Source organism: Balaenoptera musculus, chromosome 14 (genome assembly GCF_009873245.2).
Source record: "Balaenoptera musculus isolate JJ_BM4_2016_0621 chromosome 14, mBalMus1.pri.v3, whole genome shotgun sequence".
Lineage (NCBI taxonomy): Eukaryota > Metazoa > Chordata > Mammalia > Artiodactyla > Balaenopteridae > Balaenoptera > Balaenoptera musculus.
In genome coordinates this window covers 36,034,235-36,052,988 of record NC_045798.1, presented here as the reverse complement: position 1 = coordinate 36,052,988, position 18,754 = coordinate 36,034,235, and the positions used below count along the sequence as shown (strand labels likewise).

Below are 18,754 nucleotides of genomic sequence, written 5' to 3'. Positions count from 1 at the left end.
GGAGAATGGAAACTAATATTAAGAGCTTACTGTGTCATTAAACTAACATTTTATTTCACTTTGTAATCTAAAAATAGATTTAGGAAACAGCTGGAATTTGAACTCAAATCTATCTGCTTCTAAAATCTCCTACTCTGCTACCAGTCAGCACCCATTTTAAACAACATGGGAAATCCTGTCAAATCATAATGACTGTGTTTATAAGGGTAATAATTTTTGTAAAAGTAATTTTACTTCCAGGAGGTCCTCTCTTTTATTTCATAATACCTGAGGACCAAGTTAAGAATTCTTGATTTAAGGAAAGTATGAATCTGGTATTTAAGGCTAATGCTTGCTCTAAAAGCTAGTTATTCTCTCTTTCTGGTATTGTGCCTGTTATTGGGATTGAGTTAACTAGCTCTTAAAGCCACCCCAACCTCTACTCCTACCTACAAGATTTGGGAAAAGCTACCGTATGTGGAAGGGGAAAGCCCTGACACCCCAGTCAGCCTCCATCTCTTGAATCTCATTGTTATCCCTGGACTTCAGTTGCTCATTCTGTACAGTGTGTCAGAGGACAGGCGGCCAGTGTACTGGGCTGTTTCCCTCTCGTATGCTCAGTCTTGGGCCTTGCCCCTTCCCGCCGTCTATTCTAGGGCCACTCTCCACATGAGACAGTCATATCATTGGCATCCTCGTTTAGGGCCAGCTTGAGAGGCTGCTTCTCTCCTTTCTTTGTCAAACTAAACAAAAGTTAGTTTATATTGATTTTACAAACTAATATGACGATAGCAGTACAGATAAAACTAAGATATTTTAAATGGTAAATATCATTTTCATTTCTAAAGGCATAACGGTTAATAATTTAAGAGTATTACCTGTGCATAGGGAGTTGATTAAATGATCACAAAAATAATCAGTACATTCATATGTTTTTCATAGTATATAATTTTTGATTAAAAGTTACATGTTTTGTTTAAAATTTTTTAAAATTCAGACCTCTGCCTCATTACCGAAATGGAAAATCGTATTTTAAACCCATTGGAGATCCCGTCTTTGCCCGAGATTTGTTAACATTTCCAGATAACGTAGAACATTGTGAAACAGGTAAAGGAAATTATGATGGCTTTTTTTATACAGATGTTACATTTGTGATCCAGATACATAAATTACTGACTATGGAAAATTATGTTCTTATTTAATTTATAAGTGATAGTTTTATTAATATTTACTTCTCTCATTTTTCCTGTTAGAGGAAAATATTGAATAAAATTCTTATGTTATTAGCATTATTTCTAATAAAACTTTGTAATATATGTTAAGATTTTAAAAAATATCTCAGTTTTTTAAAAATAAAAGTTTCATGTGCACAGTCATTATATTTCAAATTCTGAGTACACAACAGCATGCTCACCACCAGAAGTTTGTGTTAATATTTTAATATGACCAAAAAATATGTCATAATTTTAATAATTTGTTAATTGAATGTTTTAGTATTTGGTATGCTGTTAGGAGACACCATTATTTTGGATAATTTGGATGCTGCCAATCATTATAGAAAAGAGGTATGTATTTGAATTATTTTTTAATTTGTAGCTCCAATTTTAATGTGTACTTTAAAAATTTAATATATATCTCTGTATAGAAATAATTTTATTTTAGGATACATGTGCAAATGACTAAGTAACCTTGTCAAAACCGATTTAAATCCTACAGATTGATAAGCAGCATAAAATTGGGCAAAATATAGGAATGAATTTGCCAAGATGCAAATTAAAATGAGATGTTTATGAAATTGTCCTAAGACTCAAAATCAATATCTGTTATTGATGGTGGTGTTGAAAAAGAGTACACTCAGATAATGTTGTTGGAAATGTAATTTGACGTAGCCCTTGTTTATTAGTTGTTAGGGCTGCTGTAACAACGCACCACAGACTGGGTAGCTTAAACAGTAGAAATGTATTGTCTCACAGTTTTGCAGGCTTAAAACCGAAATTCAAGGTGTGAGAAGGGTCAGTTCTTTCCAGGGCTTATGAGGGGAGGGTCTGTTCCATGCCTTTCTCCTTGGTTTGTAGATGGTCATCTTCTCCCTGTGTCTGTTCACATCTATGCATATCTGTGTCCAAATTTCCGTTTTGTATAAGGAAACTACTCATTGGCTTAGAGCCCACTGTTATGACCTCATTTTAACTTGATTACCTCTGTAGAAACTCAGTCTTCAAATAAGGTCACATTTTTGAGGAACTGGGGGTTAGGGCATCAACATAGGAATTTTGAGGGACACAATTCAACCCATAATACTTTTGGAGAGCAGTTTGGCAATATAAATGTTTCCGTTATCTATTGCTACATAACAAACACTTCAGAAGTTAGTGGCTTTAAACAGTAACAACATATTATTTCTCATTTCTCTGTGGGTTTCTCCCAGTAGTGTTAGCTAATTGCACTGAGATGGTGAAAGCTCCAAAATGCCTCACTCACATAGCTGGCAGTTGATGCTGGTAGCCATCCGGGATTCAGCTGGAGTTGGCCAGAGGCTCAGCTGGTGCTGTCTGCTGGGGTCATTGTTCTCACCTCCACTCACGGGTGTGTGAGATAATGCCATTAAGGCTTTTAGAAACCTTTTTCTAGCTAAGAGGATCTGGAAAGCAGTGCCTTAAATCTTTCTGAGGTCTTAACATAGGGACATCCTTCACTTGATATTTGACTTTGAGGCCACATTTTACTGGCTGTACCCTGGATTTGATCTTAGCCCTGAGGCTTTCCATTTCTTTTTCAAGAACATTTTGTTAGCTGAACAGGCTGGGGAGGAAAAACAGTCCAACCCAGCAAGTTCTGGGTTGGAAATATTTCCTTGAAATTATTTTTGAAAATGAATTAGTTCCTACTTAGTTTATCTCCCACCTGTACTGGCTAGTTGATACTGGCTACTGGATAGGCACTTGGTAGGCTGGCAGACTTAGATCTCTCTATGCAAACCTCTCCTTGTGGCTGCTGGGGCTTTTTCAAATGGCATTTGGGACCTAAGAAGGGAAGTTAGAGCAGTGATGGCAGAAGTTGCAGGTCTCTTAAGTCCCAGCGTCAGGAAGTACATTCGGTTCAGAATCTGGCCAGCCCAGACCCACATCGGGGAGTGGGGAGTTTGAAATAGACTCTTTCCTCTCCATGGGAGGGGCAAAGAAGTTGCCACCATCTTTGTACCATCACAATGTATTAAAATAATTTATCTTACAGACCATGCTCCCACAAGTATATAAAGATATGTACAAGAATATTCATTAGATGTAAAGCAGTTATATTCCAATAAAGATGTTTAAAAAAAAAAGAATATTTAAGAATTTTTAAGACACTTTGGAAGCAGTGTGAAGTCCATCAGTTGGGATTGCACAACTCTACTACAGTAATTTATACAGTAGAGTAGTATGTAGCTATTAAAAAGACATAAAGCAGATTGATATGTCCTAACAAGGAAGACGTACAAAATATATTGTTTTGTTGAAAAGTTGCCAAATGATAAAGTATAAGATGGTGCCCTTTTAAAAATAAGCTTATGTAATTTAAATAAGATGGGAGAATATATTGTATACTGTTGTATATATTAAGAAAGATTATCCCTTCGATATTACTTCTAAGTTTTACTTAATGAGAAAAGAAAGGCAATCTACTGTGAAGAAACACCTTTCAGAGGGCTGTTGTAAAGATTGAATAAAATAATAAAATAAGAAATAGAGTAAAATTTCAGTAGAGGAATGCTCTCTTTGGATCTGAAATCCAGAGGTCTTTGAATTCTTTGATACGGAAGAAGTATTAAATTTAATAAATATGGTGTTAGGGACTTGGAAATAGCAGGTGATAAACATGTATGTAAACACTATAGGCTTGCAAATTATTATAGCTGAAAGTAAGGATGCAGTTACTTAAGAGAAAACAGAGGTCAGTTTAAAATATGATCCAGTACCAATAAATAGTGTATTCTAAAGTCATGGATACCTTAAAAATCATATACTCTCACTTTCTAGATGAGAAACCTTAAGTTCAAAACTAATGGTTCTCTATCAAGTCATAGTCCTAATTCATGGCAGAAATAGAACTAGTCAGAACAGTTTTTCTTTGGGCCCAGTTAAGAAATAAAAAGTGTCTTGAATTTAGGAGAGCTAAATTAGTGAGATTATTGAAAATTAAACAACTAATTGTGTAAAAGTATGTGGCATCTTCACGAATGGTTCCTTATGAGCCTAACAATGGCTCTACTGTACTATACCAGAAAACAGTTGTGGGTGGAGGAGCTGCTGTATTCAGGTGGTGATTAGCATGCTTGTATGTCCTGAATTATAGGCTAGAAAGCATACCCATTAAGTGGTGTGACAACATGGAATCTATTAGGAGAAGATGAGAAGCTTACTAGTGAGCATAGAATTAACAAGTTGGGTAATAACTGGAAGATTCTAGTTAGTTCAGTCCGTTATTTGGACACTTAGTGTGTGTGAGACACAGTGGGGTGCTATTAAATGTTGAACAGCTGGCTCTGGAGAGTGGGGTGCTGGGACCCTGATCTGTAGTTTTTGCCAGCCCCCATAGTGTGAATACTCATATCATAGCTGACTTCCAGCTGCCTACGTGTGGTCATTGAATGAGGCTTTCAGGAGACCCGGTTCTCATGACCCAGTAAATGCTGGCTCCAGTATATCACTAGGCACAGCACTAGGCACTGAGGGTTATGCAGAGATGGACTAGACAACTAGGGTAGCCAAAGGAAATTCTAGCAGAGGTAAACTAAAAGGCCATTTCAAAAAGCTAGTTCTGGCTATATATATCATTAAGATATATATCTTACTGTATGAACTGGCAAGAAAGTAAGAATTCTAAGTGAGGGTGGGAACCCAGAGATAAACATAACAGTGAAGCCAGATTTTGCTTTAAGAACATTTGTCAAACTAATGGAACTTGAGCATCAATTTGCACTCCTTTGAAAGGCTCAGAGGGTAAGACATACCAAAGTAGGGAATCTGATCAAAGACCTCTTTCCCAATAAACTGGAACCCCCCCCAAAGGGCTTAAACCCCTTAGTATAAGACTGAACAAAAGAAATTAACTTGCCCCCTCCATCTCAACTCCTAAGTGCTTCTAGAGACTGTAAGAAAATTACCCTTCTTGAACTTCAGCACTAAGTGGAAAAGAAAACATATTGAACATAAGAGCAAATATTTTAAAGTATATTTTAAATATATAAATATTAATATTTAAGAAATATTAAATATTCATTGAAATATGTATTAATATATTTTATAATATATTTTAAGAAATGAAAGTGTTGAAAAGAAGATAAGAGCAAGTAGACTTGAAAAAGTCAAATAGAGCATCTAAAAATAAAAAATATAGGGCTTCCCTGGTGGCGCAGTGGTTGAGAGTCTGCCTGCCAATGCAGGGCACACGGGTTCGTGCCCCGGTCCGGGAAGATCCCACATGCCGTGGAGCAACTGGGCCCGTGAGCCACAATTACTGAGCCTGCGCATCTGGAGCCTGTGCTCCGCAACAAGAGAGGCTGCCATAGTGAGAGGCCCGCGCGCTGTGATGAAGAGTGGCCCCCACTTGCCGCAACTGGAGAAGGCCCTCGCGCAGAAACGAAGACCCAACACAGCCATAAATAAATTAAATAAATAAATAAATAATTTAAAAAAAAAAAAAAGGTCAGTTTAAAAAAAATAATAAAAATTAAAAAAAATAAAAAATATAATAAAAATTAAATACTGGGCAGACTTAACAGCTTAATAGAGAATTTAGTGAATTGGAAGATAGGTCAGAAAAATTATCCAGACTGCAGCCCAGAGAGAAGGAATGTAAGAGAAAGAGGCTGAGTAGTCACTAAGGATAGAATGAGAAAATATTTTTTAAAAATCTAATCAGAGTGCCAAGAGGAGGAGGATAAAAGGATCACAGGTAATATCTAAAGAACTAATGGCTGAAAACTTTTAAGAACTGATGAAAGACACCAATCCATAGCTTCAAAAAAGAAGTAAGAGGGACTTCCCTGGCAGTCCAGTGGTTAAGATTTCACCTTTCAGGGACTGCCTGGTCCAGTGGTAAAGAATGTGCCTTCCAATGCAGAGGACGCTTGTTCAATCCCTGGTCGGGGAACTAAGATCCCACATGCTGCGGGGCAGCTAAGCCCATGCGCCACAACTACTGAGCCCGCATGCCTCAACTAGAGAGCCTGCGTGCTGCAAACTACAGAGCCCACACGCTCTGGAGCCCGTGTGCCACAACTAGAGAGAGAAAACCCGCACGCCACAACCAGAGAGAAACCCGCGCACCACAGCTAGAGAGAAGCCCACGTGCCGCAACTAAGGCCTGCCTGATGTAGCCAAAAAAAAAAAAAAGAGATGTCACCTTCCAATGCAGGGGTGTGGGTTCGGTCCCTGCTTGGAGAGCTAAGATCCCACATGCCTCATGGCCAAAAAAAACCCACCAAAAACACAAGCAATACTGTAGCAAATTCAATAAAGACTTTAAAAATGGTCCACATCAAAAAAAAATTTTTTTTTAAGTAACAGCGTATGTGACAAAAGCGGGGACAGCATTTGTTCCTCATAATTGGTATAGCACAGCAGTCCCCAACCTTTTTGGCATCAGGGACCGGTTTTATGGAAGACAGTTTTTCCAAGGATGGGGTGGGGTGGGAGGGGGTGGTTCAGGCGGTAACGCGAGTGATGGGGAGCGGCAGAGGAAGCTTTGCTCACTTGCCTGCTGCTCACCTTCTGCTGTGCTGCCCGGGGGTTGGGGACATCTGGAATAGCACATACTGATTTTTTGCTTCCAAAGTTTTTAATGAGGTCACTCCACCAAATTAAATATTGTTTTAAAGCTCTCCTAAGAAAAGGCTTTTATGACATCTCTTGGTGGTATTGTTAGGTTTCAGTAGTCTTTGTTATCGTTTTCTCTTCCTAAATTCTTCATGCCGTTTATACTACTTCAACTCCTTGTTGATTCCATCCCTTGCTAATCCTTACAGCAGTTGTGAATAAGTATTGCCCAGAACTGTAGCACTGTTGTTCACTCACTGAATTTGTAAAAGCTGTCATGATCTTTTTTGTCCTAATATAGTGCCTAGTGAGGACTGAAGTTTCTTTTAATGGTAAATTATAGTAAAATACGTATAACAAAATGTACCATCTAAACCATTTTTAAGTGTACCGTTCAGTAGTGTTAATTACATTCACATTGTTGTACAACCAATCTGCAGAACTCTCTTCTTTTTGTAAAACTGAAACTCTGTACCCATTAAATAGCAACTTGTCATTTCTCCTTTCTTCCATGCCATTTGAGAATTGAAAAACTGTCCCTTCTACCAGAGGCCTGTAACTCATACTGTCAGTGAGTGTGTTAACAAGAAAATAGACAAGAAATTTGAGTGTGTTTGTTATTTAAGATGGTACTAAATCTGTAAAAACATTGCCTGAAATTTGATAATTTAATAAGAATAATTTTACTATAATATAATTTAATAATAATAATAATATGATAATAGTCCATTAATTCAGTCTGTATTTTTAATGTTCACTTTTAGGAAACATACAAATCCAAACCAAAACTAAGAAAGTAAGGTGTGATAGTTTGTTTTACTAAAAGATTCGTTTCACCAAAGAATTCACCACAGATTTTCTTGAAATAGACATTCTGTTGCATTTAAATTTTATAGAAAGTAGCCAGTTTGATGGGAAAATATCTGTAAATTACCTTGGAATTATATTAAAAGAATAAATACTAGTCATGATTTTCTATTACATGTCCTATTGCTTTTCGTTTTTAAAAATTGTATTTTATTTAATCTTTTATAATTCAGAAACTACTTAATCCACAGTATTAGATTGGATTAGGTGTTTTTACATGTTATTAAATTATTCTTCTTTAGTCATTTTTTTAATGTATGCATTCTGTTTCATTATGTGGATGTGCCATAATTTATTTATGTAACTTATTGAAACGTGCAAGTTTCATATTTTTCATTATTAAAACAATGTTTCAGTGCACATTGTTCACATCTGTGATGATTTTTTTCAGAATATTCTTAGAAGTGGAATTGCTGGGTCATGCAAAATGTTAAGCTTTTTTTTAAAAAATATATTTATTTTATTTATTTTTGGCTGCGTTGGGTCTTCATTGCTGTGCGTGAGCTTTCTTTAGTTGTGGCGAACGGGGGCTACTCTTTGTTGCGGTGCACGGACTTCTCATTGACGTGGCTTCTCTTTGCTGGGGAGCACAGGCTCTAGGCACGCAGGCTTCAGTAGTTGTGGCTCTCGGGCTCTACAGTGCAGGCTCAGTAGTTGTGGCGCACGGACTTAGTTGCTCCGAGGCATGTGGGATCTTCCCGGACCAGGGCTCGAACCTGTGTCCCCTGCATTGGCAGGCGGATTCTTAAGCACCGTGCCACCAGGGAAGTCCCTGTTAAGCTTTTATTTATTTATTTATTTATTTATTTATGGCTGTGTTGGGTCTTCGTTTCTGTGCGAGGGCTTTCTCCAGTTGTGGCAAGTGGGGGCCACTCTTCATCGCGGTGCGCGGGCCTCTCACTATCGCGGCCTCTCTTGTCGCGGAGCACAGGCTCCAGACGCGCAGGCTCAGCAATTGTGGCTCACGGGCTTAGTCGCTCCGCGGCATGTGGGATCTTCCCAGACCAGGGCTCGAACCCGTGTCCCCTGCATTGGCAGGCAGATTCTCAACCACTGCACCACCAGGGAAGCCCTGTTAAGCTTTTAAACACTTGTCACATTTGCTTTGAGAAGGGCTGTCCCAGAGCAGATTAGTACAAGAAGACCCTTTCTCCAACATTGTGTGGTGTGTGTGTGTATGTATGTGTATGTGTGTGTATTTTAACATTTTTGAGTAGTGAAAATATCTCATTTGAATTCCACTTCAAGTTATTTCAGTTCCACTACTGGTTACCAGTGAAGTTGAACGTTTTATTTTTGTATATCCTAGACCTTTATTTGAAAGAATATTCTTGAAGATCATAAAATACTAGTGTTTTTCTTTTATTCTCTGACTTCTCTGAAGAATTTAGTTCTTGACTAACACTTTCTACTTCCCTTTCCATGACTTAGGTTTTACTATATAATTCTAGTTCCCCCAATTCTCAACTCACCAGCTCTTTTTCCTCCTACAACTGAACTCGTAGTATTGTCCTCTGAAGATTTGTCCCTTTGCTTTTGAGTTTGTATTCTCTTCAGTCTAATATAATATCCTTTTTGCTAGCCTTTGGTCATCTGGAAAACTTCTGTCTAACAGAAGGAAACTGAGCTAGTGATACAGGCTGGGTACTACCTTGGGTTTCAGAAGCACACAGGTCTCTGGCTTGTCCCTCTCTCTTCCTTCCTCTTATCAATCAAGCCATCAATCAGGTCGTCAATTTCACTTTTTTCCATTTGTGTTGTCACTATTCTAGTTTAGGCTAACACTTGAGAGGTAGTCTAATTCATCTCCCTGCCTCTGGTTTTTTCCCCCAGTCATCTTACACATCACTAGGTAATTAATTTTGTGAAAATACTATCATGATCATGTCATTTCTTATCTCAGAACCCTTAAGTGATTTCTCTTTTCTTAGAGCAGTGGAAATAAGTTTTATAGACTCGCTAATTAATATCCATTTACTTACAATAGGTTGTTAAAATTACACACTGTCCTACACTGCTGACCAGAGATGGAGATCGCATTCGAAGTAATGGAAAGTTTGGGGGCCTTCAGAATAAAGCTCCTCCAATGGATAAACTTCGGGGAATGGTCTTTGGAGCTCCAGTACCAAAACAGTGCCTGATCTTAGGGGAACAAATAGGTAGGTTAAATAAGTACTTAATAATTTCTCATTTGACTTTAACCCTTTATTTGGACCTTGTTTATCGAGACTCTAACATCAAAACGTAACCAGTAACAGATATGAATAAGATGTTTTTGTCCAGTACTTCCAGCTTTCTTACACCAAATAGTTTTAAAATACGTATATAGGAAGTAGGTTTTCCTTCATATTTTCATTCTTATCTTGAGATAAAAGATTTCCTTGTCGAGGAAACCAGTATGTCATCAAATCATAATACTTCTTTTTGTATCAAAGTTGGTAACTATCTAGATATATCTTTTTTAGTGTGTGTGACATGTGACCTCCCTCCCCCATTTTCCCTTCTGCAGGCTGTGTCCCCTTATTTATAGTTGACCGGTATAATTGTCTGTAAATCTGTGCTCTGAAGTGCTTATACTTTACAGGAGGGTCCCCTGCAGGCCATCATCTAAGAGCCTATTTGCTCTTAATCTTATATAGTTCTAATACGCTTGGATATCTACTTTTCCAGCAAAAAGTAGTTTGTTGTTAACTTTAAAAATATATAGTAAATTGTAATAAAATACATATAACAAAGTTTATCATCTTAATTATTTTTACATGTACAGTTCACTAGTGTTAAGTACATTCACACCCTTCTGCCGCCAATCTTCAGAAATCTTTTCCCGCCACTGGCAACTGCCCAGGTTTCTGTCTCTGTGAATTGACTCCTGTAGGCGCCTCATGTATGTGGAATCAGAGTCTTAGCCCTTCTGTGACTGGCTTACGTCACTTAGCATAATGTCCTCCAGGCGCTTCAGTGTTCTAGTATATGGCAGAATTTCTTTTTCAGACTGAATAATATTCTATTGTATGTATACACCACATTTTGTTGTTAATTTTTTTAAGTGTAATATACATAGAGAAAAGTGCACATTTCATAAATATGCAAGTTTTTCACAAAATGAACACTGCTTCTGTATTAAGAAATAGAACATTATCAGCCCCACAAAAGGCTTCTCAGGACTCTTCGAGTCACAGCCCGACCCCCTCTCCAAAGTATAACAACTTTCTTGACTTAAAAGAACATAGATTAGTTTTTCCCATTTTTGTACTTTATGTAGATGGAATTATGCAATCCACGCTTTTTTGTGTGTCTGGCTTTGTTCAACACTGTGTATGTAGTTGTAATTCATTTTAATTGCAGGATAGTATCCCACTGTGCACATATACCACAGTTTATTTCTTTATTATTCTGCTGTTGAGGAATTTGGGTAGTATCCAGTTTGGCGTTATTACTTCATCCCCCCAGCAATGTTTAAAATAGTAATTGAGAAAGATGGTAGGATATCGCATATTTTCTTTTATGAAATAGTCAGGTACAGCTGCAAGAGGAGACATAAGAGAGGCTCAGGAAAACAAAGTTTATTATACTCACAGGTCCTAGGGACAGGAGGCACAGCCTGCCACACGGGGGCCACATGGAAGAACACCAGGGTGGTCAGCAGGCAGAAGACAGGAGCAAGGAGAGTGCTTCAGCCACAGCCTTTACTGGGGTCTCTGCAGCAAAGGGGTGACAAGGTCAACAGCTTAGGGTTGACTAGCTTGAATAATTTGAGTGGTCTTTGGGCTCTAGGCATGGTTTCTAGCTCGTTGCCTGGTACCTGGCTCTGAGGTGATTAAGGCAGAGGAATGTTACTCCTTGGGGTGCAGGGGCCAGATAGAGGAAGCTTGGCTCTGGGTTGGTTAGTTTGTGTATCAGAGGCATGCTGGACCCTTAGCTGTCTCTAAGAATTGGCTCGTCCCAGGCGAGGCAATCTCTCGCCAGCCAGAAAGGCTTTTTAAGATGTCAAAACATCATAATATACAGAAAGTTTAAATTATAAACAATACAGAGTTTCATACTTCTGTTAATGATGGCAGTGAATGCATGAAAAAAATCTTCTCTATAGAAAATAAGTGAACATCTAAACAAACTGATAAGAAATAAGAGAAAACAATTTAGTCAGAGGCAGTGAATCAGCATAAAAACCCTCAACTCTTATCACTCCAGCACTACAGTTTATGGCAGTGGATCCCAAACTAAAAGGAATTACCTGTGGAACTTTAAAAATGCACAGGTATTTTTGACAGAATTTCCAGTTTACCTGGGCATCTGACTGTCAGTATAACAGTAAGGCCTTATCTATAGATCTTTGGGATGAAAAGATTATAATTAAAGATTTCTGTGCCCTATTGGTTTGTCAAACATGTAAAGTTAACAGATAATGCAAGGACTTAAAAAATATAAGTTACTTTTTCTTCTTGGTAAATATCTTCAAAGATACACTCCACATACAGACTAATGATTCAACAATAAGCACTCAAATATTAGACAAACGGTTTGAAAAATCCAATGAGACAATTTAAGATTACTGGATATGTATAAAGTACTTTTGATTTTAAGCGATAGCAACCAGGCCTGACCACTTTTAAGTGTAACAGGAATGTATTGGAAAGAAAGTGGAGGAAATTACACGTTCAAAGGAGATTGGAAACAGCCAAGACAAAAACAAGGATGGCTCTGGGACATTGAGCAGCCTGGGCTCCTTGCATCTTCACCTAGAAGGGCATCTCTTAACATGACTCAGAGCCCACAACCCCTAGGAGAGAGAAGTTTCCTCTGGAATCAGCCAGCCATAGTAAGGATCAGATAGAACAGAGCTTTGAGGAAACTCTTCCTTGTGTATCATGGGATTGTTTGCAGAGAAAAAGCAATTTTGAACTAGACTACCACCACAAAAATTGCCTGCTTACTAGCACAATTAAAAGCAGAGTGCCTTCTAATTTTGCTTAGACTGTGTTTTGCATTATAGTATTTGATATGAGATAATGAAATAAGAGCAAATAAATTTAGAGCATAAAACAGAAGAAAAAACGAGTATTTACATGTTGTAAAATAAGATGATTAGAAATAAGACCTTGAATAACATGTGAATACATGAAGTTCTTTCATTTAAAGACATTCAGATTTTTAAAATCTAGTACCAGGATATATTAAAAATAGCTGCCATTTATTGAGTGCTTAACATGTGCCAGGAAGTAGAGTTAAATAAAGTGAGTAAAGAGAGAAGTGTGGAAATTTAAATGACATGAGAAGCCACATGGTCAGTAAGCCATAGAACAGAACTCAAACCCAGAGCCAGCTGTACCTGAAGCCTATTCTCTCCATGACACTGCTTTATATCTTTTATAAGAAACTCCCTTCTACACCAATACAGTGTAAAATTAAAGAATTAACAAAGGTGAAATGTAAACATTGAATAGACGAAATCACAAGTAACAGTATTAGTGTCAAAGTTAAATTCAACGCAATGGCACTAAAAGGACAAAGATAGATTCATTTTGATAACAGATATATTCCATACTAGAGGTCCAAAAGTTAATTAACTTGATTCAATAAATTACATAATCAAATTTCTTAAAACTGATGATTATACAGAGACAGAAATATTGTTACGAGAAACCATTAATCCATGACAGGTCGTTAGTCAAAAAACAAGGAATTTTCTACCTAATAAGTTGTAATACCAGTACCTTCTTAGGTAAGAAGGTAATATGTCACAAAAAATGGCCATAAATTCAGTTGATCAAACTGCTACTCAGCTACAATGAGACTACAAATTACAAAAAGCAAAATTTACTTAGGATAGTAACAGAACTAAAAAATAACTTATTCCTTTCCTCCCAAAGTAAGCTCAAATAGTGGATATTTAGAAACAACTATTTTGTCAAAAAAAGTTTAAATATTAAAAAGAATGAGAATATTACACATTATACATAGGAGGCATGAAGACAGCTGAGATCAAATGTAAACCTACAGGCTTAACGCTTTTATTATTAAATGAGAAAAACAAATTAATAATTCAACTCAAATGAGAGGAGGGAAAAAATAACATCTCAAGAAACAAGTACAACCAAATGGATTGCAAAAAAAGAAAACCCTTGTATTGAATATATAATTCGTAAAGATGGTCTTTGGGCAAAAATAAATACAATAGGAGTAATGGCTCAAAGGATGCATTCAGATACACAGATTTCTTAGGTTTTCATAATATTATAAATACATTTAGCATGTCCAAATAAAGTGGACTAAATTCTAGAAAATTGCAAATGAACAAAATTGACTTAAATAAGGAAGAAAACTTTTACAGACCATTGCCTGAAGAAGTGTTCAAAAAGTTAACTCCATCCTATAGGTTTTTCATAAGTGAATTTCAAATATAATTTGTTGCAGAATATAGATAAATATGGAGATCACTCAGGGCATCTTATGAAACTAATAACAAACTTATTTCCCAAAATGGCACAGGCAAAGAAAACTTATAGTACCACCATTCTTCACCTGTGTTCAGGAAGTTCTTAGCACAGTTGAATAGAAATAAGAAAGTTTAATCTTGAAAGGAACACTTTATTTTAATGTTCCCTTATCTACAATGGTTTTGCCCCACATATGTTCATGGCTTGATTCTTTTCTTTCCAGTTCTATACTTTAATGTCACACCTTCAGGGACTTCCCTGATCAGCCTATCTAAAATAGAAACACCCACCTTGGAGAGAAGGGCTTTTTGACAGACAAGTACTGGCACATGTGAGAAAACATTTTATAGTTAATTTTTTTAAAGTTTACATAAAAATTTTAAAGCACCTTGAAGAAAATGGAAGGGCAAATGACAAACTGGGGAAAATTGTATATATGGTAGACAAAGGTGTTATAGTCTTATTATTAAAAGCAACCTTTAAAAATCAAGAAAAAAGACAAAGACTAATAGAAAAATAGGTGGATAACATATGAATAAGCAATTTTCAAGAGAATAATAAGTTACTATTTGAGGGCTTATTATGTCCCACATACATTGTTAAGCTTGTCACTTGAATTATTTCATTTACTGCTGTTCTCCTCATTTCACAGATGAGGAATTTGAGCCTCAAAAATGTTAGATATGTAAGGCAATTATACTCCAATAAAGATGTTTAAAAAAAAAAAAGTTAGATAACTTTGCCAAGTTCAGGACAGTGTATGTGTTCATTTGCACAGTGACACGAAAGAGTAGAAAGAAAAATGTTTTTTTCCTGAATTACATAATTGAGATAGTTTACTTCTCCATTATCCTTTTCTATATATTTTTCCAGATCTGCCTCAGTGAACAATGTGTCACCTAAAAATTAGGTGACAAAATTTACTAGAACTTCTGCTCTGGTTTGTTGCCAAAGAGTCTACCCCTGGATACACTGAAATAATCTTTCTTAATACGTAGCATAGAGAAATAAACACACTGTAATTTGAGCTTTTGTCCCTTTACATGAACTAATTTTTAATTTAATTTAATTTTATTTTTAATTTTAAGCTACACTTTTTTAAAAAAAATATTTATGTATTTATTTAGGCTGTGCCGTGTTTTAGTTGCGGCACGCAGGGTCCTTGTTGCGGCACGCAGGGTCCTTGTTGCGGCATGCAAACTCGTAGTTGCGGCATGCATGTGGGATCTAGTTCCCTGACCAGGGATTGCACCCCAGCCCCCTGTATTGGGAGTGCGGATTCTTACCCACTGGACCACCAGGGAAGTCCCTAATTTTTTATTTTAAAGTATTTTGCTGTTTTCACAGTAAAGCATCATTAGTTTTTTTCCTAGATAATTAAAATTTTCAGACAACATATAATGTTAGAGCTCTAAAATCATTTATAAACAGAATTAAATATGAATTTTTAGTTTTTCTCTTTGGCAAAATTTTATTAAATGACTTAGAAAAGACTTTTATAGACACTATGGTAAATAGAAATTACATTTCATATACAAAAAATTGGGAATTGCTAAGGCATATTAAATTAAGTTGCTTCTGTCCACCTTACGCATAAAATATGAACTTAATATTAGTGCTCCATTTCATGGGAAGTATTTAACAATCCATCTTTCAGTTTATAAATAACAAGTTGACTTAATGTTCTGTTAAAGCTTTTGAACATACTATTTCTTGAGTATTTAAAAGGTAAGAGAACCTCATAACTAACTTATTATGTTAAGAAGTAGGATTTCAGCCGTTAGCGACTTGAAATTTTTATGTGTCATCTTCTGAATTAGGCAGCATCCCTGACATATGGATCTGAACATAATTTTGTAACTCATTCACATACAAAATAAATATAATTTTATGCATATAGAAAACATAACTTTAACATGAAATTAGAAATACTATCAAACCAGAAAACAGACATTTTTAGTTACCTTTGAGTTCCCAATAAATCATAAAGAATTAAGAAACATAAGGACCTTGTCATCACTCAGTTACACATATGGAATTCATATTTAAATATATGAATATTCTCATAAGTGTTCACAGGTGTGTGTTTGTTCACTCATTCCCAGAATGCTTGATAGTTTTCTAAAAATACTGTTATTGACCCTTAAGTATAGAATATCTCATATCTTGTGTACCCTGACTCAAATAATTTCTTCCACAGTTTTATATGTAAACCCACTGTATATATTTATTAAACATTTGGGTATTTGTATGCCCATTCCCATGAATATTGATCATCTTTGTGTGACTAGAGTCTCAAAGGGTCAGATAGTAAATATTTTAGGCTCTGTGAGCCAGGAGGCAAAATTGAGGGTGTTATGAACATATTTATATAACCATTTAGAATGTAATCATTTAAAACTGTATAAACCATTCTTGGCCCATGGACTACATAGTTTTCTGACCCCTGGACTAAAGTATAGTCAATGTATTTAATTTTTGGTGTCTAATAAATCATACAAACAGGCAATAGTCTCAAACTTGACCAATGTAATACATTTTTAAACAAAGTAATGGAAGTTAAGCTTTCTGAAAATTAAGTATCCAAGAGTGTTTTTGAAAGCTGTGTTTAAGGTATTGATCATGTCTGTTGGAAGCAGTGATTTTCTTTTTTTTTTCTTTCACATCTTTATTGGAATATAAATGCTTTACAGTGTTGTTACAATGTTAGTTTCTGCTGTACAACAAAGTGAATCAGCTATATGTATACATATATCCCCATATCCCCTCCCTCTTGAGCCTCCCTCCCATCCTCCCTATCCCATCCCTCTAGATAGTCACAGAACACCAAGTTTACCTCCTTGTGCTATGTAGCAGCTTCCTACTAGCCATCCATTTTACATTTGGTAGTGTATATATGTCAGCTACTCTCTCACTTCATCCCAGCTTCCCCTTCCCCCCCCCGTGCCCTCAAGTACGTTCTCTACGTCTGCATGATTATTCCTGCCCTGCCACTAGGTTCATCAGTACTGGGAAGCAGGGATTTTCTAATAATGCTATATTTAGTGCATTCTTCCCCTTCTCACAGATTTGTGTGGAGTTAGATTGAATGCTGAGTATCAAACAGGATGTAAACACTGACTGAGAGAGTGATTTAATTCAGAGTGCTTTTATATAGAAAACTCTTTCCTGACACAGAAATTTATTAAAGTCAAGCAGCTGAAGAAAATTAATATTTAACAGCACCAGTCTTGTGCTGGGGTCTTAACTGTGCTTTTTTATTTTATTTGTTTACATCGAACGTTAAAAGTAGTTCCCACATGTTACTATAACAACACTCAGTGTTGCTGATTCTTCTTTCCTAAAACACTGCTTTGATATGATTTAATCGAATGTCTTTGGTTTCTTTGCAGATCTTCTTCAGCAGTACCGCACTGCTGTGTGCAGGTTGGGCAGTGTGAACAAGGACCTTAACGGGCAGTTGGAATACCTTCACACTCCGGATATGAAGAAGAAAAAACAGGAACTTGATGAACAAGAAAAGAATCTCAAACTGATAGAGCAAAAACTAGGTATTGTACTTTCTGTTAACATCTTTCTCTGCATGAAGATAGTGTTCATGATTAGAGACAGTTCAGCTACAAGAAGAAAGAATGTGAATGATCCAGAACTTAAATTACAGACACTCTTGACCTCCAAGTGAACTGTCAAATGTTTGTAAGCTGTTCGGTCAACAAGAGTAGTAAGAAGCATTCTCAGTATTATTTATTAATTACTCTTCTATAAATTAAGACATTCACTTTTATTGCTTATAATAATTCCAGTCTTTTAAAGGTTAATTTTCTACATTTTCTGTCTTTACAGGTATGACTCCCACACGTAAGTGTAATGACTCACTGCGTCATCCAATGACAGACTGTCCAATTCCTCCTAAGAGAATGAGAAGAGAAGCTACAAGACAAAATAGGTGAGTCTACTATGACCCGAAAGTTACGATTGCTTAGTTTGTCAAGGTTTTGGCTCTTTATACTTTAAATATAGCATGAGGGTATTTTACCCACCTTGAACCAGAATTATTTTGTTTCTTTTTAACTGAACTGAGTGATGATGGATAATGAAGATAAGATGTAATCATTATTTTCTCCTAGGATGCTCCAGTTTTCTAAATGAGTTTTGCAAATTATTTGGAAACTTTCTAATACACTGCATTCTGCTTCATAGGATCAGCAACCTAAGTATAGAATATAGAATATGCAGAATCATTTGTACATTACTCATATGAAAGTTTCTTATGATATGTGTTTTGGAAAATCAGGTACCATTTATATAGCTCACCAAGAAGCCAACAAAGCCATCTGCATCCTAACTCAGTGAAGAAAATTGTCTGTTTCAGAATAGATGCTAGTAAGGCCATCCCACAGAAACATACCATAGTACTGGGATTTATTATACATTATTTCAAAAGGTTCAAATATAGACTCTGCCTGAATAAGTTTCTCGTATTGACCTTTGAGGAGTTCCTTTGAGACCGTGGTATTTAGAATTGGTATTCTATGCCCTGTCCCTCTACATATTCTACATTTATTCAGTAACTATTTGATTATTTTGTGCTATATGTTGCTGGGTGAATAAAAGTGACATGGTTCTTGCCCCCATGGGAGGTCTGCAGTCCTGTGCAGAAGGACAATTCAA

General features: G+C 36.4%; 1 protein-coding gene across 2 annotated transcripts in view; it reads left to right on the top strand.

The window, feature by feature from the left end:
* Window positions 1-18,754, top strand: part of SMCHD1 (structural maintenance of chromosomes flexible hinge domain containing 1) — a 134,657-nt gene that overhangs the window by 109,203 nt on the left and 6,700 nt on the right. For both annotated transcript variants that reach the window (XM_036874911.1, XM_036874912.1), the window contains 5 exons: window positions 977-1,086; window positions 1,474-1,544; window positions 9,634-9,805; window positions 17,476-17,634; window positions 17,927-18,029. In XM_036874911.1, coding sequence (XP_036730806.1) covers window positions 977-1,086; window positions 1,474-1,544; window positions 9,634-9,805; window positions 17,476-17,634; window positions 17,927-18,029 — 615 coding nt within the window. The remainder of the gene's footprint in view (window positions 1-976; window positions 1,087-1,473; window positions 1,545-9,633; window positions 9,806-17,475; window positions 17,635-17,926; window positions 18,030-18,754) is intronic.